This window comes from Saccopteryx bilineata, chromosome 7 (assembly GCF_036850765.1).
Source record: "Saccopteryx bilineata isolate mSacBil1 chromosome 7, mSacBil1_pri_phased_curated, whole genome shotgun sequence".
NCBI classification, from domain to species: Eukaryota; Metazoa; Chordata; class Mammalia; order Chiroptera; family Emballonuridae; genus Saccopteryx; species Saccopteryx bilineata.
In genome coordinates this window covers 67810088-67836635 of record NC_089496.1, presented here as the reverse complement: position 1 = coordinate 67836635, position 26548 = coordinate 67810088, and the positions used below count along the sequence as shown (strand labels likewise).

Sequence of the window (26548 nt, the reverse complement as noted above, 5' to 3'; positions counted from 1 at the left end):
AAAAACAGTGGTGCAGATAAGCCGAAACAACAGATAACCCTCTCCCGGTCCTGTGACCCAGGTGTCAACCTTGGGTTCACTAACTTGTCTCTCTCCACAGATCTTCTTCAGGGGAGCCTCTGACTCATTTTATTTACCCTTTGTGGCATTCCCAGTTTCTATTATAATGTTCAACACACAAACCAGTATACTTACATCTGAGAAGCAAGTGCTCAGTTTACTTTGGGAAATGCACAACAGTAACTCCCGTATAAAGGGAATCCATTCTAACTGCATAATTTATTTTGGAATCGTTGTTATAAATGTTTAAAGCAAGGGACTCGTGCATGAATATGTGTGTTCTGTCTCCCCTGCTGACGGTCAGTCTGCAGCTCCCACAATTCCTGGTCTCACACGGTGGATTAAGAGAAAAAACTTTTGAGCCGCCGAGAATAAACGTCCTGTTGCCCACAGCGGAGTGGAAGTTACACATTATATAGAGCAGGGGTCCCCAAACTACGGCCCGTGGGCCGCATGCGGCCCCCTGAGGCCATTTATCCGGCCCCCACCGCACTTCCCGGAAGGGGCACCTCTTTCAATGGTGGTGAGAGGAGCATAGTTCTCACTGAAATACTGGTCAGTTTGTTGATTTAAATTGACTTGTTCTTTATTTTAAATATTGTATTTGTTCCCGTTTTGTTTTTTTACTTTAAAATAAAATATGTGCAGTGTGCATAGGGACTTGTTCATAGTTTTTTAATAGTCCGGCCCTCCAGCGGTCTGAGGGACTGTGAACTGGCTCCCTGTGCAAAAAGTTTGGGAACCCCTGATATAGAGCCTGGTGCTTCCCATGCATTCTCCTCCAGACAGGCCCAGGCTCTGGTCCAATGTCAAGAGGCCTGCAGCTGAACCACCCTCAGGATAAACACAAAATGGCGTGGTAATTTACACGAGTCCCCTTAGGGCCTGATACAATTGGTCGTTTCTTCCAAGGCTATTTTAACCATAACCTATCCTCAATCGTTCATCCCTAGACTCTTAAGAGTGGGTCTTGATCATTCTGTGATAGTCTGAAATGAGATTAAATTATACCTACTGTTTACAGAATGCCTTACAAGCATTATCCGTTATGATAAAGCACAAGGCAGGTACAGAGGGAATGATCTTCAACAAAATAAAGGCCATATATGATGAGCCCACAACTAACAACATCACACTCAGCCATGAAAAGCTAAACAGAAAGCTGCTCTGTGCACGTGAATTGGAAAAATTAATGTTAACAAGTTCCTACTGCCTAAAGCAACATACAGATTCAATGCAATCTTTATCAAAATTCCAATGACATATTTCACAGAAACAGAACAAAAACAACAACAAATCCTAAAATTTGCTTGAAACCATCAAAGACCCTGAACAGCTAAAGCACTCTTGAGGCCCTGGCTGGTTTGCTCAGTGGTAGAGCGTCAGCCTGGCGTGCAGGAGTCCCGGGTTCAATTCCCAGTCAGGGCACACAGGAGAAGCGCCCATCTGCTTCTCCACCCCTCCCCCTCTCCTTCCTCTCTCTCTCTCTCTTCCCCTCCCGCAGCCAAGGCTCCATTGGAGCAAAGTTTGCCCGGGTGCTGAGGATGGCTCTATGGCCTCTGCCTCAGGCGCTAGAATGGCTCTGGTTGCAGCAGAGCATCGCCCCCTGGTGGGCATGCCGGATGGATCCAGGTCGGGTGCATGCGGGAGTCTGACTGCCTCCGTTTCCAACTTCAGAAAAATTAAATAAATAAATAAATAAATAAATAAATAAATAAATAAATAAATAGAAAGAAAGAAAGAAAGAAAGAACAAACTCGAGAAAAAACAAAGTTGGAGGCATCCCGCTCCCTGCTGTCAAACTATATTACAAAGCTATAATAATGAAAACAGTGTAGTCCTGGCATGGAAATAAACACAGGCATTAACGTAACAGATCAGAAAGGCCAGAAATAAATCCATGCATTAGGATCAAGTAAGTTATGACAAAGGAGCCGCAACCATACAAAGGGGAAATGCTAAGTAAGCAGCAGTAAGAGGCAATGGGGAAATTAAACATCATATGCAAAAGAACTAGACTGCACCACTACCTTCCACACTGTACAAAAATTAACTCAAAACGGATTAAAAACTTGAACGTAAGACCCAAAACCATAAAACTCCTAGAAGAAAACAGGCAGTATGCTCCTTGACACAGGTCTTGATGATTTTTTTAATTTGACACCAACAGCAAAGCTACAAAAGCAAAAATAAACAAGTGGGACTACATCAAACTAAAAAGCTTCTGCAGAGCAAGGAGAACAAGCAAGAGAATGAGTGGCAGAATAACTGCAAATCATGTATCTGACAAGGGGCTGGCATCCAACACATAGGACGGACTCATAAAGCTCAGTTACAACAATAAAAAATGCCCCCAAACAGACTGATTAAAAAATACTCAGAAGCTGACCTGTGGTTGCACAATGGATGGGGCACTGACCTGCAGCGCTGGGCTCGCCAGCATGAGGCCCTGGGCTTTCCCCGACAAGGCACACAGGAGAGGCAACGATGAGTTAATGCTTCTCACTCCCCCCCCCCTTTTTTTTTCTCTCTCTCTTTCATCTCTCTAAAATCAATGAATAAAATCTTTAAAAAAAATAGAAAAAGCAGATGTAAACAGACATTTTCCAAAGAAGACATACAGATGGCCAATAGGTACATTAAAAGATGCTCTCTGTCATTAATCATCCAGGAAATGCAAATCAAAAGCACAATGAGATATACCCCACACCTGTCAGAAAGACGGAAAATAACAAGTGCTGGCGAGGATGTGGGGGAAAGGGAACCCCGTGGCTGCTGGTGGGAATGCAGACTGGTGCAGCCACTGTGGGAAACAGTGTGGAGATTCCTCAAGGAATTAAAAATAGAACCATATGAACCAGAAATTCTAAGTCTGAGTATTTATCCAAAAGAAACAAAAACATTAACTGAGAAAGGTATATGCACCCTTATGTTCACTGCAGCATTATTTACAATAGCCAAGATCTGGAAACAACCTAAGTGTCCATTGTTGGATGAATGAATAAGTTGTGATATATTTAGATATGTACAGATAGCTATAGGCAGGGTGGAGCAAAAGTAGGTTGACAATTGTTTGTATGGAAAATACAAAAATAATGAATAAATAATAATACAACAATAAACTGCATTTCTCATATTCACAACTATAAACTTCCTTTTACCCCACCCTGTACAGATAGATTCACGCTCAGGAACATTATTCAGCCACAGAAAGGAATGAGACCTTGCCATTTGCAACAACACGGATGGACCTCAAGGGCATTATGCTCAGTGAGATGAGTCCAAGAAAGACAAACACTGTATGAACTCTTTCGTGTGCAGAATCTATCTCTATCTATCAAACTCACCGATACAAAGAACAGAATGATGGTTGCGGCGGGGGGCGGCTGCTTTTCTTTTGTTTAAATGAATTGAATTTTAAAAAATGAACAAAAGTCAAATGACTAGTTGTAAAAAATGGGTAGAAAGAGTGATAAAAATCAGATTTGGGCCTGACCAGGTGGTGGCGCAGTGGATGGAGCGTCGGACTGGGATGAGGAAGACCCAGGTTTGAGACCCCGAGGTCGCCAGCTTGAGCGTGGGCTCATCTGGTTTGAGGAAAAATTCACCAGCTTGGCCCTGGCCGGTTGGCTCAGCGGTAGAGCGTCGGCCTAGCGTGCGGAGGACCTGGGTTCGATTCCCGGCCAGGGCACACAGGAGAAGCGCACATTTGGTTCTCCACCCCTCCGCCGCGCTTTCCTCCCTGTCTCTCTCTTCCCCTCCCGCAGCAAAGGCTCCATTGGAGCAAAGATGGCCAGGGCACTGGGGATGACTCTGTGACCTCTGCCTCAGGCGCTAGAGTGGCTCTGGTCGCAACATGGCGACGCCCAGGATGGGCAGAGCATCGCCCCCTGGTGGGCAGAGCGTCGCCCCTGGAGGGCGTGCCGGGTGGATCCCGGTCGGGCGCATGTGGGAGTCTGTCTGACTGTCTCTCCCTGTTTCCAGCTTCAGAAAAATGAAAAAAAAAAAAAAAAATTCACCAGCTTGGACCCAGGGTCGCTGGCTCAAGCAAGGGGTTGCTCGGTCTGCTGAGGGCCCGCGGTCAAGGCACATATGAGAAAGCAGTCAATGAACAACTAGGGTGTCGCAATGCGCAACGAAAAAACTAATGATTGATGCTTCTCATCTCTCTGTTCCTGTCTGTCTGTCCCTGTCTATCCCTCACTTTGACTCACTCTCTGTCTCTGTGTAAAAAAAAAAAAAAAATCAGATTTGGTTCTTTTGTCCCAAAAAGAGGGGAAGGGGTGCATATACCTCTCCGAAATGGACCTGTGACCTACAATTAAGCAGTTCTATGAAAGAAAATCATAATTATTAATATGTTATTTTAAAACTATTGGGCAAAAAAAACCTTGGAAAATGTTCCTGAAACAGTGATTAGTTAAGAATTTGGCTGTCAAAGAAAGAATGGTTTTTAAAAGTCCCTTGTGATTGTCCTTTTGGTCCAACACAGAAGAGATATACCCCAACATTTATAATTTATTCCCATCATTTTAGAATCATACACTGATCAAAAATTAAGATCTGCAAGAAACTTCAGAGGTTACCTTACCACTGTCAGAGGCGAAAAGAGACCAAGGTCACCGAAAAATATTTAGCCAGATCATTCAGTTACAACTTTGCATGGATCAGCTACAGATATTTTTACACTAAGGTTACAGTTTTTGTACCTGTGGCTTTACGATCTGGGGTTCTTCTTTGAGACACATCTGTTCTGCAACAATCTAGCCTAGAAGAGTATTTGCAGAAATTTCTTGGAAATTCCATTTCAGAGGAGACATAAATAAAGAGGATCTCCCAAAAAATGTGTACAAAAAAGCTGAGGAGTAAGTTTCGCTGTGGCTGAAGTCAGCTCTAGCTTTGGACCCAAAGCAGGTAATTAGGGGGAGTCTTACTGGCAACTGACAAGAGCGGCAAGGCCAGCATGCCTTTTCCTAGGGGACACACCCACCACAGAACTACACATGCAAATACGGTAGCAGGGACATTCTATAAAGGACTTTTTTTTTAAAACTGGAAATACTAAATAAGAGGGTAGGATGTGTAAGCCATTTGGCACAACAGTGTTGTGGCCTGTCATATTAGCTACCAAATGACCTGAGAGCCACCATGGTTTTCCCTGGCTGAGCCGAAGAGACGCACAAAACCAAAGCTTCCATCCAGACTTGGACTAGGGATGGAAACGCAGGCTCGCCCCCTTGAGACAAGAGAAAGAAAACCTAGTGTTCCACTGAAAATAGATAATCTAAGTGGTAGAGAGAATTAAAAAGAAAATATTGAACGGAAATTGTCCACACCCTGCACTTACCACAACCTTGAAGAGACAAATATATAATTAAGAATGGAAATTCAGTTACTTTGATGTTTGGCTGTACAGCTATATAAAAGGAGAGCAGGGTTCTGACTTAAAATGTTTTCTTGACTGAAGTATGTGCTTTCTTAAATGAAGAGTAGACTTTCCCAGTAACCTAATACTCACTCAACACATGGGATTTCAGAGTTGCGCTTGAACATACTCACTCCCAAGTATTTGGCTGGTAGGACCACGGGCATCCTGACAAAATACACTGGCTTGCTGACTTAACTGTTCCATACAGCTAATAAGCTTATGCAACGAGCATTTGGAAAAGAAATTATTACAGAGATACCTCAACGAACTGGCACCCGAGGGAGGCAAGCTCCTTCTAATGACCTTGGCCACGTACTGAAGAGAAGATTCCCACAGGACGTGGAGCATGCTGGTCCTCAGCACGGGGGCAGGGAAACAGGCATCCCAGTTCTTTGCTGGCCACATGGAACAATTCTCAAGGTGAATGATCCGCCAAGGCTTCTGCCCCGGACTAAAAAGTTCCAGGTCATCTCTACCAGGTTGGATCATTCTTTGGACAATAAAAGGCCGATTTGGAAAATCTTAATTTCTGCACCAAAAGCAAACTCTTTAGACAAACACCATCTTGGTGGTATTTCACTGAAGCTAACCAGAGTATAATAAGAACTCGAGACTTATTTTCAAGAGAGTAGCAACATGTAAGGTGCACAGACTCTATCCATTTTCCCTTTAGAAGAGGATGATTCAGTGAAAAGAATGCTTCAGTGATGCAATGACTGGCCTGTTCCCAAGGCCAGCACAGGGCCTGGGCATGTGTCAGAGAGGTCGGATTAAATAATATTAAACAAACGCCACTCCACCCTCCGCTGTAACCACAAGCTCAACTCACCCTTTCCAGATGGCACCGACTCCAGAGGTTAACGACAAAGACAAACAGAGATGAGGACAGTGGACTGTGGACAGGCTCAGCCAAAGAGCTCGTTCTTAGAGACACAGACCTGAACTCTCTGCCCCCAACCTGCAGTGAAAACTAGAGCCCTCAGCACAGAACCAGCCACACAACTGACCAAACAGGCCTTCTTTCCAGCCGTCCTCGATGCCTCTTCTCCGGGCCCAAGGCCCACACTGCAGCCAGGGGCCCACTGCCTGTTTTTTCACAGCCTCGGACAAAAGCTAAAAGTAGATTTTACGTTTCTAAATGACTAAAAAAATAAATATTCAAAGAAGAGCATTTCCTCACACATGAACACTATGAGATTCAGGTTTTAGTGTCTATAAATTAAGCTTTACAGGAACAAAATCACACTTGTGTACAGTGAAGCCCAAGGCCGCTTTCACACTGCAACAGCAAAGCTGGCTAGTAAAACAGAGCCTGTGCATCCCGAAAAGCCTAAACTATTTACTGTCTGTACTTCACAAAGAGTTTGTGACTCCTCCTTGCTGGCCTGGTGAAAACCTACCCCGTGAACAAGGCCTGTGGAAGGTTCCACGGGGGACAGGGAACCTGGGAAACACTAACACACCCACGCTTTCTCCCTACGGTCACGGCCCACGGGGCAAGTCGGGCAGAGCAGCAGGGAGGGGGGGAGTGGTCAGATTTCACACCACTGCGATGCTACGAACGCAGAAATGTCCACAATCTTTAATAACTGAAAATTCCATCAACATAGGCTTTCTCCAACTAGACACAGTGGCACAAGGCATCCCCCATCAATAGATTACAGGGCTCTAACCCACCAGACGCTCCTTAAAACACATCCTCTAGTCTCCCAGGCCTCGGGAGGAAAGTCAAGAGGAAACGCGTCCTGTTGTGTGAATCCAGAGTAAGGAATCAAACGCCATGTGCTCTCCTGGCAGGGCCTCATCTTCAGATACTCACGTGACTCTCTGAACGTCTAACACCTGCATCTATAAACTGAGGCATGCCGACCCACCAGAGGAATAGGACCTTTGTCAATATCACTAAAGGAAAAGAGAGCACCGGAAAGAGATAAGGGACTCTTGATTTCTTCCTTATAATAGACAAGACACAATTACGACAGACCTCTCCTGGGGAAGTAAAGGGCTGAGCTGAATTCAGTGACGCTAATGGCCGTGTCAGGACGGGGACTAAGAAACAGGCATTTGAATTCAAGGATATGAGTTTGTTCCTTCTCTGTTTTTAGGGGCTCTGGAAACAAAGACACATGTCCCCATGCAGGGTGTGTTCTCTTTCTTTCCCCAGAGGCAAGAGCAGCGTAGCCTGAATAAGGCCTGGCACACAAGCAGCCACCCAGGCATTAGTCATGACATCATCTGTCATAGGAGTGGGCAGAGCAGTCAGCGCCTCCCTACCACCGCATTCGGGTAACGCCAGGCTTGTTTATCGCAGTGCGTACACTTGAATCAAAGTCTGGGAGGGTACACTGCCGTTTACCTTCTGGTACTCTAAGAAAATATACCACCTACCACTTGGCCCTCTGAAGAAAACCAGTGCACCAACCGTACTACACAAGGAAGACGGATTTTCTAAGAGGCAGTATGATGTAGTAGTCCAGTAACTTCATTTTTCAGTTTCAAAAGGTTTTTTTTCTTTTTTTTAACCAGCGTGAAATCTAATGTTGAGAGCAATGTTTCTCTCTGTAAGTCAAAGTTCCCTTGTTTTAAAAGTTCACAGCTTTATGAAGAAAAGTAAATTGAAAAACATTTTTAAAAACATACTGAATATTGCACCTAGAATTGCCGTATGATCCGTCAAACCCACTACTAGGGATACAAAAAGGTATGTCCATGCAAACTGGTACACAAGCATCCACAGTGGTCACACTTACAACGGCCAAAAAGCAGCCCAAACGTACAACAAAACCTGGTATATCTGTACAATGGAGTGTCACTTAACAACAGGGGGAAAAGTGAAATAGTGATCAATGTTACAACACGGTGAACCTTGAAACACTGGGCTAAGTGAAAGAAGCCAGTCACAGAATACCACATACTGTACAATCCCATCTTCATGAGCGCCACAGACAGAGAGCTCAGTGACCACTAGGAGCTAGGGGATGGAGGGTGGACTGCTAATAACAGCAGGGTTTCTTTTAGATAATGACAATGTTCTAAAATTAGACTATGACAACAACTGCACGACTCTGTAAATCCATTAAAATTCACCTGTACACTTCACATGAACGAGTGAGTTTTATGGTATGTGAATTACATTTCAATAAAGCTGCTATGAAAAAACAGCCACTAAATATTTTTTAAGTCACTAAAAACGACACACTTCATAGTGTAGACAGATATTATTGAGCTGAAAGCTTAAAATCTCATTTTTGCTATCAGTTTCTATATAAAGAAAAAGAGTCAGGTTTATAAAGAGTAAACAGATCCCATTGGTGGTAATTGTCATTTTGTAACCCATTAAACCTGATGAGAAACTAAAAAGTCCTGCGCTCAGAGGGAAAATAAATCTTTTTCATTACAGGCCGCAAGGGATCCACGTGGGGAGGCCCGTGACAGAACTCTGTCCTGTGGTGCACGCCATTTATGAACACTTTACTACAACATAGCCACACTCTGTGTAACGGAACAAGACGAGAGAGGGGGGAAACTACTGTGAAAAACATTCCCCCAAACAAAATAAAAGGCCATTCAATCAGACACACCAGACCACCACGCTCAACACGGTCTGTGCTGGAATAGACCTGGGCCACTCACCGCCTGGGTCTTCAGGCCTGGATTCGTCCTCTTCGGCGGAGCAGCTGGGTCGCCGACAGCCCCCTCCTCGGACACCGACCTGCGTCTGACATTGCTCAGAAAGTCCACTTCATCGTCAGCTCTTGTGTCTGGCATTTCTGCAGAGGACACGGGGTTACAAAGTGCATGTGAAAAACTGATCCCTGGGCCTTACTGTTTGTACAACATGCCCCAGGTTGTGTGCATTTTGTTTGGTTTTGCTTCAGGGTAAATGGGAAAGTATTCTTCTGCTTTCAGGAGTGGGTGTCATTTCTGCCCCTGTGCTGAACTATTATTATTCCTTGGTGGCATGGCCGCATGCCTCTGCCAAGCTTCCGCAGGGATCTGTAGCTAAGAGCAGGTCCAACCCCATGTCTACTGACCTTCCATTTTCATACTGACTTTTCATGACAAATCAGAGTGTGGTGCTGACTTACACATGGAAAAGTCAAGTCACAAGCTCCAAGGTAACAGATTAACAGCTGAACTAAGTGGTCCATGCTGACCGTCATCCAAGAGGCAAGAGACGTTTGTATTTGCACAGGACAAAAATGAAAGAACCGCTGGCAATGAGATAAAACCTTTGGAAAGAGTCTTTCTTCACAAAATACTCCATAACTCATTTACTCAGAGCTGCACTAGATAGACTGAACTATTCTAGTAGCTATTTTTTAACTTTTGTTGCTTTCCAAACCAAGACGATCACATACTAGCAAATCCTTTTGCTTTTTAAGAAAAAGCATTTACGCGTCTTCTTTAGAATTATGCTCAACACAGCCCCAATAGTAGTGGGTTATGTTACCTGACCACCACATGGGCAAGCAAATACAGGAAGGAAGTGATAAAATGATGTCTGAAGCAAATTTAGGCTTTGACACTTCTTTAAAGGGAACTGAAGAGTCACAATCCACCTTGATAATACAAATACAAATAGAACTGTCACCTCAAATTCATGTGGAAAATTTTCTGTGGTTGTTAATCTAATCATATTACAACACTGGCAGAGAAAACTGTCACCTACACCAGAGAGCAGAGAAGTTTATTTCTCCAAAGAATAAATTATACTAAGATTTTATTCTAATAGCATATTGTGACTCACATGAATTTAGGCAAGCTACATTTCTATAAACAAACGTTTATAAATCTCTTCTTTCTTTGCTCTCATAATTAGATAATCTTATTAGCAATTTAAAAATAGGCAAGGAAATCTGAAGAACCAAAATCTGTCCTATATTTTAAAAAAAAATGTGGTTAAATTTAAAAATCTGGCTAAGCAATGCCCTTAGAAGTATTCCTTAATCAAAACATTTCAAAGTGAGTCAGTCATTTTTTTTTTTTTTTTGGTGTTGTTGAGTTTTATTTTATTTATTTGGGGGTGTGATTTTTGGCACAAACTTACGATCCTACACCCCTCAACTGATAATGTGTATTTCTGACAAGGAGCACCAGTCACAGGGTAAACAGGGGTGACTGAGCCCTCCCGCGTGCTGGCACTCTCCGCAGGGCCGGCCTGGCTCGGCCATGTGCACCTTGCTTCCCAGAGCACCGTGACCAACACTCTGGAAGGCTGGAGGGTCACATCCCCTCTTTCTTACTGGAAGCTGAATGTTTTCCCCATTTCAATTTCTACTTGGTTGATCTACACCTGCAAATAAAAACAGAAGCCAGTACCATCCAAACCAGCAGTTAAATTCAAGTTCCTCACACATAAAACAGGATGGTGTATACTCATGAACGGAAGATAAACTTCCTAGAAAATACCCTTCTGTTCTGAGATCACACTCAGGTGCTTTTTCTTCCAGGGCAATGTGACCAGGGACTTTCCCCTATCCATGCTCTTTTCCAAAGAAAAGCACAGATTTTCATCACTGGCTACTTCTCTCTGTAATCTGACACCACGAGCACCAGCACATATGACTCCTCTCAGTAGCAGAACAAGTAACTCGCCCACACGCTTCAACCAACCCAACCCCAGGGTCACTGATCTCATTTTTCTTCCTAAAACCTGAAAATCTTAAAATTCACTTCTTAGCATCTTCACTATAGTTATGTACTAATAAATGTCGAAGTTTAACTTATCCCTGCCGCCTGCCTTTTCTCAGAGGGCACTAAAGCTCATACAGTTCGCCCTTGCCCTGGGTTAAAATCATCCCAGCCCAAGCGGCCAAGACGCAGAACGCAAACCAGCCGGCATCAGCTTACAGCCCTTCCCATCCTTCTGAAATGTCAACCTACAGGGCCCCCCAAAATAGACTTGTTGTTGTGCCTAATTTTAAAAATCAGAGACCTTTTCTCATTTAAATTCTGAGACAGCAGCCAACACACAACACTAGTAACTTCTAACAATACACAACACTAATAAAACTAAACTCGTAAAATCACCAAAAATATATTACTGCAGCCTGCAGTGTCTCAAACCCCTCGGCTGGGGCGAGGGCTGTTCATAAATGGTTAAGACACGTACTCGGGGAGAATGACAACTGTGCTGGCGCTGCCCTAGTTCCTACAGGAACTTCTTTCCTCGTTCTGTTTGCTCATTTCTCCACGCCCACACCCACACTCTCAACACGTACTACTCTGAAAGGGGTTTGTAAAAACCGAAGGGGTAAAACAAGCAAAAACACCTAACGATGAAAACAAACGCGGCTACCACTTACCTACAAAAGCCTGGGGGCGAGCATGGGGCTGGGTCCTGTCCACACCTGGTGACAGGTCCTGGGATCAAAGTGGGTGGCACTGGCCTCGAGCGCGTCTGGGAGGGACGCTGGGCCAACCGTCTCAGCTTCAGCCCCGACCCCCATAGGCAGTTCTGTTCCGAGTGGGTCCCCACAGAGCAGCCGCGGGCTCTCTGCACCTCTGGACACGGTTACCCGCAGAAGGAGCAGGCGGCTGTATGAGCAATCAGCTCCGTGCAGCTGCTCCACCAAGATAAGCAGACAGCACGTCTGCCCTGTGACAGCAGCCAGGCCGGCTGGGCTGGGGCGGAAATCCTGCATCTACCCCTGCCCCATGCAGTGCCTGTGTTCCCAGCTCGCTGCCCGAGAGCAACGGGCCACGGACTGCAGGCCTGCCCCCCAGCAGGGAAAGGAGGGGCACCCCCAGCCCACCAGCCCCAACCAATGACCTAATGCCACCATTTGGGATGTTGGGTCATCGGCTCAGGACCATACTGCAGCTATTCCTGAGACACGCTCTGGCTCTCAATTTGCTAAGAACACAGACGAGGATAACAGGGAAAGGCAGGCTTTTCAGGCCAGAAAAGAAAACACACCTTGCCCGCACTGTTTTTGACGGCTCTCAGAAGAGGACTGAGCGTGCAAATAAAAGCACCTGTGAACCCCTGCACCGTTTGAGAGGCCAGTAACCTAGGAGACATGGGGTTCCAGGTCAGGAAGGCCCAAGTGCCCCCGTGTGACACACTTACAGACTGAAGCCGTCAGACCAGGAGTCTGTAACACAGGAAGCAAACTGTCTGAGCCTGAGGTGACTGCCTCTCCTGCTGGTGGTGACTAGGAACTCGGCAACCTACCCAAATAACGCAAGACCTCTAAACAGGAAAGACATCTGGGTTTCTCCTGGTACAGCACAAAGGCTCTTGAGGGAATTCGTCCCTCAAATTGTTAACTTGGTATCCTGTGTTGCTCACCTGTTGCTGGCTCAGGTCTCTGAGCAGGCCCCGTTATCTTCTCTGGCTCGTCCCTCCCAGCACAGCCTGTTGCGGGGCGCCCAGGGGCTCCTTCTGGAACACTGCCCATCGGTGGGGCCTCCCCAGACAGGGGAGTGACCACTGTCCCCGCAGGAGTGCTCTCCAGCAGACCAGTGCCCGGATCCGACTCAGAAGGGCCCGGCAGTGACACGTGACTGCTGTCCCCCTCGGAGAGCAGGGCCCCCGAGGCCTTGACTCGTTCGATGACGGCGTCCACAATTCGGCTCGCCACCTCCTCGATCAAGTCTGCCCTCTTGGGCGGACGCCCAGCCTTGGCGGACACGGCATGCAGCTCAGGGGGAGCGTCCCTGGCCCTGCTCGGGGCCTTGCCATCACTGACCGAGAGCTCTGTCTCTGTGGGGAGGACGTGAGGTGCGTCGTCCTTCATCTGCGCCTCCTCACTGTCGCCCATGCGAGCGCTGAGGTCAGCCCCCTCCAGCTTCCCTTTCTCGCAGCCGAGAGCCACCTCCTCGGGGGGCGCAGCGGCCTGCAGGCCGGCCGCACCCTGGCCCCATACAGCTTCCGACAAAGCCTGGATCCCATTCTCCTCCTGGCTCAGCAAGGCTTCTGGAGCCAGGAGGTCCTGGGCATTGAGGGATGGCCCCTTCCCTCTGGCTTCGACAGTTCCATTAACCACCGTAACATCCAACGCCATGTTTCCACCCGCCCCACAAGCAGTGATATTCTCCTGGGTCTGAGTGTGTTTCACTCCAACAGCCAGAGCAAAAGATCCATTGTGACTGAGAGCCTCCGACCCATCTGGCGACAGACCTGGTGGCAGAGGGAAGCCGCGCTGCTCTGCGCCCGGGGCTTCCTGGCTCGCGTCAGCAGCCGGGCCTGCTCCCGGCGGCACCAGGCTCTGGGCAGCCCCACCTTCGCTCGGCAGCGAGACTGGTGGGGCCACTTCCTTGTTGTGTTTAGTTTCTGCGCTCGGGCAGGCCGAGGGTGTGCCCCATGAGTTACCGTGTTCAAGTGCTTTGTCCTCAGCCCAGGCGGCTGAGCTGGGTTCTCTGTGGACTCCTGGGAACTCCTGCCCAGGAGGGTCTGTTCTCTGCTCTTCCTGCAACATTCCTGAAGTGTCTTCCTTAACACAGGAACAGGTCACTGCTTTAAACTTGTCATCTTGTCCCTGTGCTGCGGAGCTTTCAGGAACCACCGGATTTTTCCCTTCTTCAGCCAAATTGGAATCAGAGGCCGAAGGGGCCTGACCTACAGGGAGCAGGGAAGAGTCCGTGTCTCCCTCGACATTCATAACTTCAGGGGCCGCTGAGAGGCAGGGCCCTTCTTGCTCCCCAGAAAGTCCTACAGGGCTGGTATTCCCCATACTGGGCCGAGGGTCCGGACCAGCGGAGCCCGTGGCTGGGCCTGCTGCTCTGTCTTCTAGTGACTGCTTATCCGGGTCACTCAAATCTCTCCCATCTCCACGATCTGTTGCAGGACGTGGTTCAGGAGTTGCTGTTCCCTCTTCTTTCTGGGAGGGGACAAGAGAAAGTGCGTCATCTCTGGTTACTGATTCACTGCCTGGACTGCCTGCCAGAGAGAAAGTCCTGCCCGATGGGGCCGCTGCCGGGCCCAGCATCGGGTCTTCCTGTGCTTTGGAGAGGGCATGTGGGTGTGGAACCACCTCAAGTGTATTTGTTAAACAGGTTCCCAAGCTCAAACGTCTCACTTGGCCCTCCTTATTTGAAACTTCGAGAGGGCAAACACCCACATCGTCCTGGACGTCTCTCACAGGGTCCGAGCAGACGGCAGTGGGTGGGTCCTGTGTGTCGGGTGGCCTTGCAGTGCTGAGTTCAGGCTGGGTAAGTGTGTCATCACGGTGCTTTGCAGCTAACACGCCACCAGACGTCACTGTGCTCTGCTGACAGGCAGGGGCAGCATGACGTCTGCAGTCTCCAGTTGTAGAGCCGTCCAGGGGTTTGCCATTCTGACTCTGAACCTGAGATGAATTCATTTCTGGTGTCTGGTTTGGCATAACATCTTTGCGTGGCCCGGGGAGGGTAAAATCAGAGCGCGACACTGCCCCACGTGTGTTTGCTAAGGGAGTGTCTGGCTCAAAGCCATTCAGAATCTTGTCATCTGCAGCAGCTGGGGTGACGAGAGGGTTCGGACCTACTGCAGGGCCAGCACTCCCTCCACAACGTCTTGAAGTTTCAGTTTCCGCAGTGTTTTCAGGAGAAGTTTCTCCATTACTCAATGCAGGTAAAGACTCAGCAGGTTTGTCCCCATCCAGGGACCTGGTGGCAGAAATACAGTTTGGAACAATGGCTTTATCCACAGGTTTTTTTGTGCCTTTCCCATCAGAGGCTCCAACTGTGCTGACGTTCGGGTTCTCAAATCTTTCCTTTGTACTTTCCCCTACTTCGAGCACCTTCTTCTGGGTGGCGGCATCTGGGTTGACAAACCCACGCTCCGTGAGCCCTACAGTCTCGGGGACACTGGCGTCCACTGCGGAACTGACTGGCCTCTCCCCTCCAGAGACGCGCTGGGCCGTGCCTGACCGCGTGCCCGCGCCCCCTGGCAAGGCATCATCTCCACTGTTCAGAGACCCTTGGGCTGTGGCCACTGCAGCTTCTGTTCCGGTTTCTCCACTTCTGATTTCCCCAGCTGCAAAGTCTTCTGTCCCCCGGCCTCCTTCAGACGTGCTCTGAAGGCAGCTGTCGGGATCAGACACAGTTTTAGAGTCCACAGTAGGGGCTGGCTCCGCCTCTTCCTCTTTTCTCTCCACGCCTTCATTCTCCTTCCTGCAGGAACGGCCTGCTCTCCCTTCCTTACCCACACTGGGTACATCCGGGGACTGTTCAATCTGCCCGACAGTGCTCCCTGGGGGGCACGGAGAGCTCCCTGTCTGCACAGGAGAAGAGGAAAGCTGCTGGCCTTCCGTGGACATGGAGGCACAGGGAAGAAGGGCGTCATCTGTATCTTGGGCGGGGAGCAGGCCTGAAGGATCCTGCGCTGTCACCACTGAGGGCGTAAGACTGTCCATCTGCTTGAGATTTGTTTTCTAAAAGGAAATGAAAGATATTTTTTTTAAAAAAAACTATTCATGGGAAAAAAGCTCCTAACATCTATAAACCAAAATTCTGTTGGAGAGAACACGCTACCATTCCAGCCCTTCTAAGCTCCCATGATAAGCTTATCTAAATAAAATACAAATAGCTTTGCTCTTGTTCCTGCTATCAGTTATCGTATCTGCTGGAATGGTCAAGAATGTATAAGATGACTATTCTCTATATTATAAACTTAATTAAGGCCCTGGCTGGTTGGTTTAGTGGTAGAGTGTCAGCTCAGTGTGTGGATGTCCTGGGTTCAATTCCTGGTCAGGGCACACAGAAGTGCCCATCTGCTTCTCCACCCTTCTATCTCTTGCTTCTCTCTCTCCTATCTCTTGCTTCTCTCTCTCCTCTCCTCTCCTCTCCTCTCCTCTCCTCTCCTCTCCTCTCCTCTCCTCTCTCTCTCTCTCTCTTCTCTCTCTCTCTCTTCCCTTCCTGCAGCCATGACACGATTGGAGCAGTTGGCCCCGGGCACTGACGATGGCTCCATAGCCTTCGCCTCAGGCATTAAGAAGAGCTAGGTAGCTGAGCAACAGAGCAATGCTCCAGCTGGGCAGAGCATCACCCCCTAGTGGGCTTGCTGGGTGAATCCCAGTCAGGGAGCAAGTAGGGGGTCTGTCTCTCTGCCTCCCCTCCTCTCACTGAATAAAACAAACAAACAAATACACAAAAACCTTCTTTGTAAAAAGCCGTGACTATCTTCAAACGAGGGGCAGAGGCTGATTCCACCCCACTTTGTGTGGACCAATGAAAACAAATCCTACACAGCTGGGGAAATGTTCTTTCATCACAAGACACAGGTAGAAGTTCTTGTGCTCTAAATTCTTTTTTTTTTTTTTTAACAGAGACAGAGAGAAAGAGAGAAGGATAGATAGGGACAGACAGACAAGAACGGATAGAGATGAGAAGCATCAATCATCAGTTTTTCATTGTGACACCTTAGTTGTTCATTGATTGCTTGCTCATATGTGCCTTGATCACGGGCCTTCAGCAGACAAAGTAACCCCTTGCTTGAGCCAGCGATCTTGGTGAGCTTTTTGTTCAAGCCAGATGAGCCCGTGCTCAAGCTGGCGACCTTGGGGTCTCGAACCCGGATCCTTGGCATCCAAGTCTGATGCTCTATCCACTGCAACACCACCTGGTCAGGCGTGCTCGAAATTCTTACTGAGTTCTAGTTCTTTAACCCCCAAAATATGCTCCACTCAATCTAACCCAGCAATTTTAGTTACAGGTCATAATTTCAAGAACAGTGGCATGCTAGATAGTCTTTACTTTTCATTGATTGTGTTCTCATATGTGCCTTTACTGGAGGGGCTACAGCCAACTAAGTGACCCCTTGCTCAAGCCAGCAACCTTAGGCTCAAGCTGGTGAGCCTTGCTCAAACCAGATGAGCCTGCACTCAAACTGGCAACCTCAGGGTTTTGAACCTGGGTCCTCCATATCCCAGTCTGACGTTCTATCTACTGAACCACCACCTGGTCAGGCTATTCTTTACTTTTTGATAACAGCAGTTCCTCTGCTGTCTGATCCTACTAAATATTCAATAAATAATAGCCAACTAGTAATACCTAATTCTTGATTATTTTCAGATGGTTCCATGGCTTGAGAATATTATAGGTCATTTAAAAAATAGTTTTTGGCCCTGGCCGGTTGGCTCTGCGGTAGAGTGTCGGCCTGGCGTGCAGGGGACCCGGGTTCGATTCCCGGCCAGGGCACATAGGAGAAGCGCCCATTTGCTTCGCCACCCCCCACTCCTTCCTCTCTGTCTCTCTCTTCCCCTCCCGCAGCCAAGGCTCCATTGGAGCAAAGATGGCCTGGGCGCTGGGGATGGTTGCTTGGCCTCTGCCCCAGGTGCTAGAGTGGCTCTGGTCACAGCAGAGCGACTCCCCGGAGGGGCAGAGCGTCGCCCCCTGGTGGGCAGAGCATCGCCCCTGGTGGGCATGCCAGGTGGATCCTGGTTGGGCGCATGTGGGAGTCTGTCTGACTGTCTTTCCCCGTTTCCAGCTTCAGGGAAAAAAATAATAATAATAAAAAATAAAAAATAGTTTTTGCACTTTAATGTACTTTTTAGAACGTAAAGAGATAAAACCACTGCATGGTAATGGTTAAAAGAATCATGGTTGATCAAACTGATGGAAAATGCTTTAACAATGAAGACCAAAGTAAACTCAGAGAAAAATAATTATAACAAGATGTAGAAAAAACTTAAAACCCTAGTTAATCTAAGGTTATAATGACGCCAAAAATCAACATAGACATGTAGACAAGGCTTAGGAAAAATGTAGAAAAACAAATGCAGATGATCTTTAGGGTGAGTTCGCCTCTGTATCATAATTTCAGGGATTTTTATAATAATCCTATTTGTTCAGTCCCTAAAAATTGGTCTTAAAATGCCTGGTTTGCTCTTTACTCATTATCTGACCTACTGCAGTAACTCCGTGCACACCTATGGTCCACTGTCCTCCCGTTCACTTGCTCGCTCAGGAACCAGACTGAGCCTACATCACTCCACCCTCAGACCACTTCTGCCGGCTCACGGGGTCTACTGTAAAGTTTACACACGCAAGTGGAAAATGTGTTATGCTCACTAAAGTCCTTCCAATAAAAGACCGCAGTAAAAATGGATTTCCATTACAACTTCTGTGCTATGCTCCTTAAGCATACTCGAAATTAGCTTGATTCTGGTTCCTGTTGAGTGTATAAGTTTCCCAACAATTACAAAAGCAGTTCATTAAATTAAAAAAAAAAAGGTGAACATTAATAGATAAGAGATTTGGAGAAACAAGTGGTGCTGCTTGAAAAATGTTAGACGCTCCTAACACCCGCATCCTCTGACAGTTTTAATTTCTCATGATTTTTTTTGTCAACTATTCCCATACGTTGCTGGTAGCTTTGAACTGGTGTTTTCAATTGGACTACACTCCACTTAGGAAGAAAAAATCTACAGGAAAAGAAAATAAAATGACACCTGTTCTGGAACAAATGTGGTTCAGAAGGGCAGAGGCTAGCTCACCACACAACCCCACCATGAAGGGTGTCGGCCAGCTGGTCTCAGATACAATGCCTGCTTCCAAAGAAGCCTCTGGCATTGAACTGACCCTAGACGACCTTAAATGAAATTATCATCAAGCTTTTTCCAAATCAAATCATCTCTGAAATAAACTGGGTGGAAAAATGATCTAAACTTAGCCTTTCAGATGTTATGGCCAAGAGATGCACCCATATGACGCTTGTATTGTCCATAACAGATGCAACCAGGGAGTCTTAATGTTTTTATGTCTGGCAACAACTTCATCTTGAAGTTTTTGAGTGGATTATACAATCTTTATTTTTTTAGTGATCTTTTTTATCATACAACTATCGATTTAAATATAGTAGCCCTATCATATAACTCATTGAAATAGTTGTGAAAAGGCTTTTTTCTGCGTAATCTGGTTCCTGTTCTTTAGCAAAAGTATCAAAAGCTACTCTGCTCATTTAGTTTTATAAAATTAAACCAACAAATGTATCCTCTCCTGCCAGGAAAACTTAGTTCTGGTTGTTACATATTTCTGTATCTACAATGTGTCTATAGACACAATATCTCTCATTGTCTCTTTTTTCTTTTTTTTAAGAGAGAGAGACAGAGAGAAGGACAGATAAGAGATAGGAAGGGAGAAAGATGAGAAGCATCAATTCTTCATTGTAGCACTTTAGTTGTTCATTGACTGTTTTCTCATATGTGCCTCGACCGGGGACTACAGCAGAGCGAGTGACCCCTTGCTCAAGCCGGCAACCTTGGGCTTCAAGCCAGCGACTTTTGGGCTCAAGCCAATGACCATGGGGTCATGTCTATAATTCCATGCTCAAGCCAGCGACCCTGCTCTTAAACTGGTGACCCCACGCTGCTGAGCCCACGCTCAAGCCGGCAACCTCGGGGTTTTGAACCTGGGTCCTCCACATCCCAGTCCGACATTCTATCCACTGCACCACTGCCTGATCAGGCTCTTTCATTATTTCAAAAACCTGGCAGACTCTAATGACAAATTTTCTCAGCCCCCGATTGCTACAACCCCAATGCTAGTTCTGCATCTCTAAGTGGTAACACTGAATATTGCTAACACTGCTTTACGTACAGGTTTTGCAATCTTTGAGGGAAGCATTTTCATGTTTTAATTATAGCAAGGTTCACTGGGGGAAGGAGTAAATGCACAAAAGCCCAAAAATGGAAATGTCCTTCCTTACCATTAGCTGCTGCTGGATGTTCATCAGTTTAAAAATATGTCCAGTGCAACTGTCCGCAGGAAGGGAAGGTTCATGATGTGACTGGGAGTCTGAGGTTAATGTATAGACGTCCAGCTCTCGGTGATGTCTCACAGAGCAGTCTCCACATGGGATTTCATAGGATAAACTGCTCCAGGAATCTGGTTCTCCAGCATTCTCCCTGTAAGCAAGCAAGCAAGCAATCAGCAATTTCCGGTTAATACAAACACCTCTTGCCTCCCAAGCACAGTTCAAGCTACTAAGTCTTATGTAAAAGCGCTAACCTGTTTGCTCTTTGAGGCTCTGTAGGAGAAACCTAGTTTGGACAGCTCCCCAATGATTCAGGCATATAACTGTTCCATCCTCCTCACATGAGACCACAAATGAGGTGACTAAAAACTATAGGATTCCTCCCTCAGGATGTCATTTTGATCAAGATAAAAAGAAGTCTGGGATCTTAAAATAGTTAATATTATGCTAACAACCAAATAATAAGGAAATGAAAGGAGGATGGCTCCAGCCTGCTTTTCAATAGAAGGCTTATTAAGTGTTTCTCTTAAAATGGGTTACACCATACACTAATTGCAATCCATTATACTGGGAAGAGAAATCACTACACCCATGCAAGGCAAGGGCACTCCGACTTTTGTTAACAGTAAGTGGAAGAAGCACCTTTAAAAAGTCTCCAAGTCCCTGACTAGGCGGTGACGCAGTGGATAGAGTGTCGGACTGGGATGCAGAGGACCCAGGTTCGAGACCCGAGGTCGTCAGCTTGAGCACGAGCTCATCTGGTTTGAGTAAAAGCCCACCAGCTTGAACCCAAGGTCGCTGGCTCCAGCAAGGGGTTACTTGGTCTGCTGAAGGCCTGTGGCCAAGGCACATATGAGAAAGCAATCAATGAACAACTAAGGTGTTGCAAACACGCAATGAAAAACTAGTGATTGATGCTTCTCATCTCTCTCCGTTCCTGCCTGTCCCTGTCTATCCCTCTCTGATTCACTCTCTGTCTCTGTAAAAAACCAAAAAAAACCAAAAAAGTCTCCAAGTCATTACATAGAAACTACTATACTGCTCACAAAAGTTAGAGGACATGCCTGACCTGTGGTGGCGCAGTGGATAGAGTGTCGACCTGGAAATGCTGAGGTCGCCGGTTCAAAACCCTGGGCTTGCCTGGTCAAGGCACATATGGGAGTTGATGCTTCCTGCTCCTCCCCACCTTCTCTCTCTGTCTCTCTCCCCCTCTCTGTCTCTCTCTCTCCCTTTCTCTCTCCTCTCTAAAATTAATAAATAAAAAATTTAAAAAAAAATTAGAGGACAGTTCAAAATGAATACGAAGCGATAAAATATCTCCTAATTGGCCCTGGCCGGTTGGCTCAGTGGTAGAGCGTCGGCCTGGCATCCAGAAGTCCCGGGTTCGATTCCCGGCCAGGGCACATAGGAGAAGCGCCCATCTGCTTCTCCACCCCTCCCCCTCTCCTTCCTCTCTGTCTCTCTCTTCCCCTCCCGCAGCCGAGGCTCCATTGGAGCAAAGATGGCCCGAGCGCTGGGGATGGCTCCTTGGCCTCTGCCCCAGGTGCTAGAGTGGCTCTGGTCGCGACAGAGCGACGCCCAGGAGGGGCAGAGCATCGCCCCCTGGTGGGCAGAGCGTCGCCCCCTGGTGTGCGTGCCAGTGGATCCCAGTCGGGCGCATGCGGGAGTCTGTCTGTCTATCCCCGTTTCCAGCTTTGGGGGGGGGAAGCTCCTAATTTTTGTGAGCAGTACACAATGCCCTATCATGTAATACTTGTCAATATAATGATCAGATTCTACTTTGAATAAAGCACTTAGTTCTAAGAATTTCAAGTTACTTTTTTTTTCATTGAAAGATAGAACTTTGGCCCTGGCTGGTTGGTTCAGTGGTTGAGCATTTGCCCAACATGTGGATGTCCCAGGTTCAATTCCCAGTCAGGGCACAGGAGAAGCAACCATGTGCTTCTCCACCCCTTTCCGTTCTTTCCCCCCTCTCTTTTCTCTCCTCCCACACCCATGGCTCAATTGATTCCAGCAAGCTGGCCCCAGACGCTGAGGATGGCACCCTGACCTCTGCCTCAAGCACTAAAAATAGCTCGGATGCTGAGCAACAGAGCAATGTTCCAGATGGGTAGAGCATCGCCCCACGGGGGGCGTGGGTCAGGGCACATGCAGAGTCTGTCTCTCTGCCTCCTCTGCTCTCAATTAAAAAAGGAGTAGGTTGGCCTGACCTGTGGTGGCGCAGTGGATAAAGCGTCGACCTGGAAATGCTGAGGTCGCCGGTTCGAAACCCTGGGCTTGCCTGGTCAAGGCACATATGGGAGTTGATGCTTCCAGCTCCTCCCCCCTGTCTCTCTCTCCCTCTCTCTTTCCTCTCTAAAATGAATAAATAAAATAAAAAAAATAAAAAAATAAAAATTTAAAAAAGGAGTAGGTTTTCTTGAGCTTATATCATTATAAACATAACTCATATACAAATAAAGCAGACAAAGGCACACATATGTACAAAAGCATTTCTGATATAGGCCTCAAAACATGAAATCTCTTTGTGGTTATACGTAACCAGTAGATTGGTAAAGTATGCCAGAGATTCTGGAGAAGGAAACAGGTCATGTTTGAGATCATTAGTATATTTTAAAGTGGAAGAAAGTACAGAATTAATAAATAATAGACTTGTTACCCACTGACAAATATGAGTTGGAAATATTACTTCAACTCTCTTTCCGGTGTTTTGGCTACTAAGTCACACCTGTCTGTCATTAACAATTCACCAGAGAATAAGTAGAATTTGAAAGCTAAACATATGTTCTAGTGGGAAAACTGTCATAAACTGAAACCACACACAGGCTGAAAGTAACAAGCAAGGTTGCTCCCAAACAAAATGACTGCTGTGTTCATTCATACTCAAGAGCGACTCTCCGACAGCTGCTTGAAATGAACTTAGTGTACGATATGCTAAATGTTCTATGTATTTACCAAGCTGCTCTATTCTGAGTAAAGTGACCTCAAGTAGAAAAGTACCAGAAAGATAGTCACTTAAAAGTTCAACTGAATGACTCAGTTAAAAAGTCAATCAGCTATACCATATGTGGGGGTGGCAACTTCTCCAAAAATTCAACTTTGAAGCTTGGTTTGACATTGTCACTAACTGCTTACTTGTCTGACACACATTACTGGCACATGTGTGTTACTTAGATCAGCACATATAGCCATACTCAAATACAAAAAGGCCTTTGACAGCAAAACCTGATTTACGGCCCTGGCCGGTTGGCTCAGCGGTAGAGTGTCGGCCTGGCGTGCGGGGGACCCGGGTTTGATTCCCGGCCAGGGCACATAGGAGAAGCGCCCATCTGCTTCTCCACCCCCCCCCCTCCTTCCTCTCTGTCTCTCTCTTCCCCTCCCGTAGCCAAGGCTCCATTGGAGCAAAGATGGCCCGGGCGCTGGGGATGGCTCCTTGGCCTCTGCCCCAGGCGCTAGAGTGGCTCTGGTCGTGGCACAGCGACGCCCCGGAGGGGCATAGCATCGCCCCCTGGTGGGCGTGCCGGGTGGATCCCGGTCGGGCGCATGCAGGAGTCTGACTGTCTCTCCCCGTTTCCAGTTTCAGAAAAATACAAAAAAAACCCCAAACAAACCTGATTTACATGCCACCCTACGGTGTGAACCAAATACAAGCTCAGACTGGGCTGTCTGTCAAGGCAGAAACAATTAATTGAAAGTGATAAAGTTCATTCCCAGTAAAATTAGTTTTCTACCAACTTGCCACTAGGAATTCTCAAACCTTTTCCTTTCCTCCCCCCCCCTTTTTTTTTTTACCATTTACTGTATTGATTTTAAAGAGAGAAGAAGGGGAGAGATGAGAGAGAGAAACATGGATCTGCTCCTGTATGTGCCCTGACCAGGGATAGAACCGGCAACCTCTGTGCTTCAGGACGATGCTCTAACCAACTGAACTATCTGACCAGGGCATAAACATTTTCCTTTCTAATATAGAAACCTTGGGAAATTCCCTTCTGTAACCACAACCTATTTCCCATCTCTCTCTGCCGTGCTCTCCTTCCAGAGGAATATGCTTTTGTTGCCACAATTATCTCCAAGGGCTAACCTTCAGTCTCCCAGCTCACTGTCCCTGTAGACTTAGGTTGCTTCCTAGCCTGTCTCGAGACTGAAGACAATTCATTGCAACTGTTCTCTCACACACTCTCTTCACACCACTCTCATCTGCAGGAGACCTCAACCCTGTCTCCTTCATTCTCAGGTGACCTTTCCTCCCTTCTTAATGAGAAGCTTGGGGCCATCTAATGGGAGCTAAAACAGTCGTCATACACTAAATGATGCCTCTGCCTATTCCTCCTAAATTCAAGGCTGCCTATTCTAAATGGTAGGTCGGCTCTGTTTCTTCCTGCCCTCCCCAGGTACCTGATTCAGTAATTATCCCTGATGCCTACAGTTTTTCACCTGCTCTGGACTAGCTCCTTCCCCACCTGCCTATGGAGAATGACTAAAACCTCAACATCAATAGGGCAGCAGTAACTTACTGACATGATTTCCCTGACTCAAATGTGAAAAATGGGAAACAATCATAACACGTAATTAAAATAATATGCTATAAAGCAGTATCTATTCAGTGCACTTTCATAATAAATATCATTTTTAATCTTCTAAGTAATAAGCCCAATATTCGACATATAGATAAAGAACAAAGTTTAGGCAAACCAACCAAGGTTTCGTACAACTAAGGGCTGAAGGAGGGCCAAGCAATTTAGCGCAGTAACTTATGTGGATTAATGAGCTTAAAGAAATGCTAAAAACAAAATGTTTCTTTCTTTACATTTTTTAAAACGTACTCAGAGGTAGTCTACTGAACACTTGTATCTTAAGCACTAAAATCATTTTCATGTTAGCACATATTCAATAAAAAGGTCTGCAGAAAAGACTCCAGAAGATTTTTCTTTTTAAGAGAGAGGAAGGGAGAGAGATGAGAAGCATCAACTCATAGTTGTTGATTGCTTTCTCATGTGCCTAGACGGGAGTGGGGGGCCCTCCAGCCAAGCCAGTGTGACCTCTTGCTCAATCCAGCAACCTTGGGCTTCAAGACAATGACTATGGGGTTATGTCTATGATTCCACACTCAAGCCAGTGAGCTCAGGGTTCCCAACTTGGGTCCTCAGCACCCCAGGCCGAAGTTCTAACCACTGCTTGGTCAGTCTCCAAAAGAATTATAGCCTAAGTAAACAGGGAATCTTAACTTACATTATATAAGCTTAAAATGCAAATCTAAATTCTATGAAATAGGAGGGAACTGTCTTCCATAAAGCAAAATACTATTATAAAGCAAAATATTCCACAATACAAAATACTATTTCTCAGTATATAAAAATTGACTAAGCTCTATATGAATACTTGTTTTTAAATGTTCACATAGGTATTTTTAACTTATCAAAAAATATCTCCAAAGGCCATTGAAAAAATAACATTACAGATAGTATGTCATGGTATTAAAAATGCATTTTGGCCCTGGCCAGTTGGCTCAGTGGTGTGGATGTCCCGAGTTCAATTCCCAACCAGGGCACACAGGAAAAGCGCCCATCTGCTTCTCCACCCTTCCTCCTCTCTGTTTTCTCTCTCTCTCTCTCTCTTTTTTTTCCTCCTCTCTCTCTCTATCTCTCTCTCTCTCTCTCTCTCTCTCTCTCTCTGTCTCCCCCTCCCGCAGCCAAGGCTTCACTGGAGCAAAGTTGGTCCGGGCGCTTAGGATGGCTTCACAGCCTCTGCTTCAGGCGCTAGAATGACTCCTATTACCGCGGAGCATCGCCCCCTGGTGGGCATGCCGGGTGGATCTCGGTCGGGCATATGCAGGAGTCTGTCTGTCTGCCTCCCCTCCTCTCACTTGGAAAAAATAAATGTATAGTTGGTATAATTAAGTTCATATTTCAAGATATCTTAAAATACCCCATTTACACAATATTATATATTATATATTATAAATTTATTCATCCAAACATTCAACAAATACGCGTGCAGTTATCTACTATGCGCCTAGGTGCTAGAAATACATCAAATAAATAAGACAGCCAAGGTACCTACTACAATGGAGCTTATTATAGTGGAGTACAATTGCAAGTAAAGATAAGTACGTTAGGGTTTTTTAAAAAAAAAAATAATATTAGAGAGACGAGGGAGAGAGAGAAAAGTGGGCGAGGGAGGAGTGGCAAACATCAACTGGTAGTTGCTTCTTGCAAACGCGGATTTCGAACCCAAACTTGCAACCCTGCATTCCAGGTCACTGCTCCCTCCACTGCGCCAGCACCCGTGGGGCAGAGGTAGTACTTTAAAGCAGTGTTTTCAACAGTTGGTCCGCAGACCCGTGCGGCTCCACCAGAAATTTCGCGCTGATGGGTGGG

At 46.5% G+C, this 26548-nt stretch overlaps 1 protein-coding gene across 17 annotated transcripts in view; it reads right to left on the bottom strand.

Annotated features, from left to right (window-relative positions):
* The window catches only part of AKAP13 (A-kinase anchoring protein 13), a 287475-nt gene that overhangs the window by 111057 nt on the left and 149870 nt on the right, over window positions 1-26548 (bottom strand). For all 17 annotated transcript variants that reach the window (XM_066239247.1, XM_066239251.1, XM_066239252.1 and 14 more), the window contains 3 exons: window positions 20124-20322; window positions 12786-15849; window positions 9122-9258 (listed from right to left, as the gene is read on the bottom strand). In XM_066239247.1, the coding sequence (XP_066095344.1) occupies window positions 9122-9258; window positions 12786-15849; window positions 20124-20322 (3400 nt within the window). The remainder of the gene's footprint in view (window positions 1-9121; window positions 9259-12785; window positions 15850-20123; window positions 20323-26548) is intronic.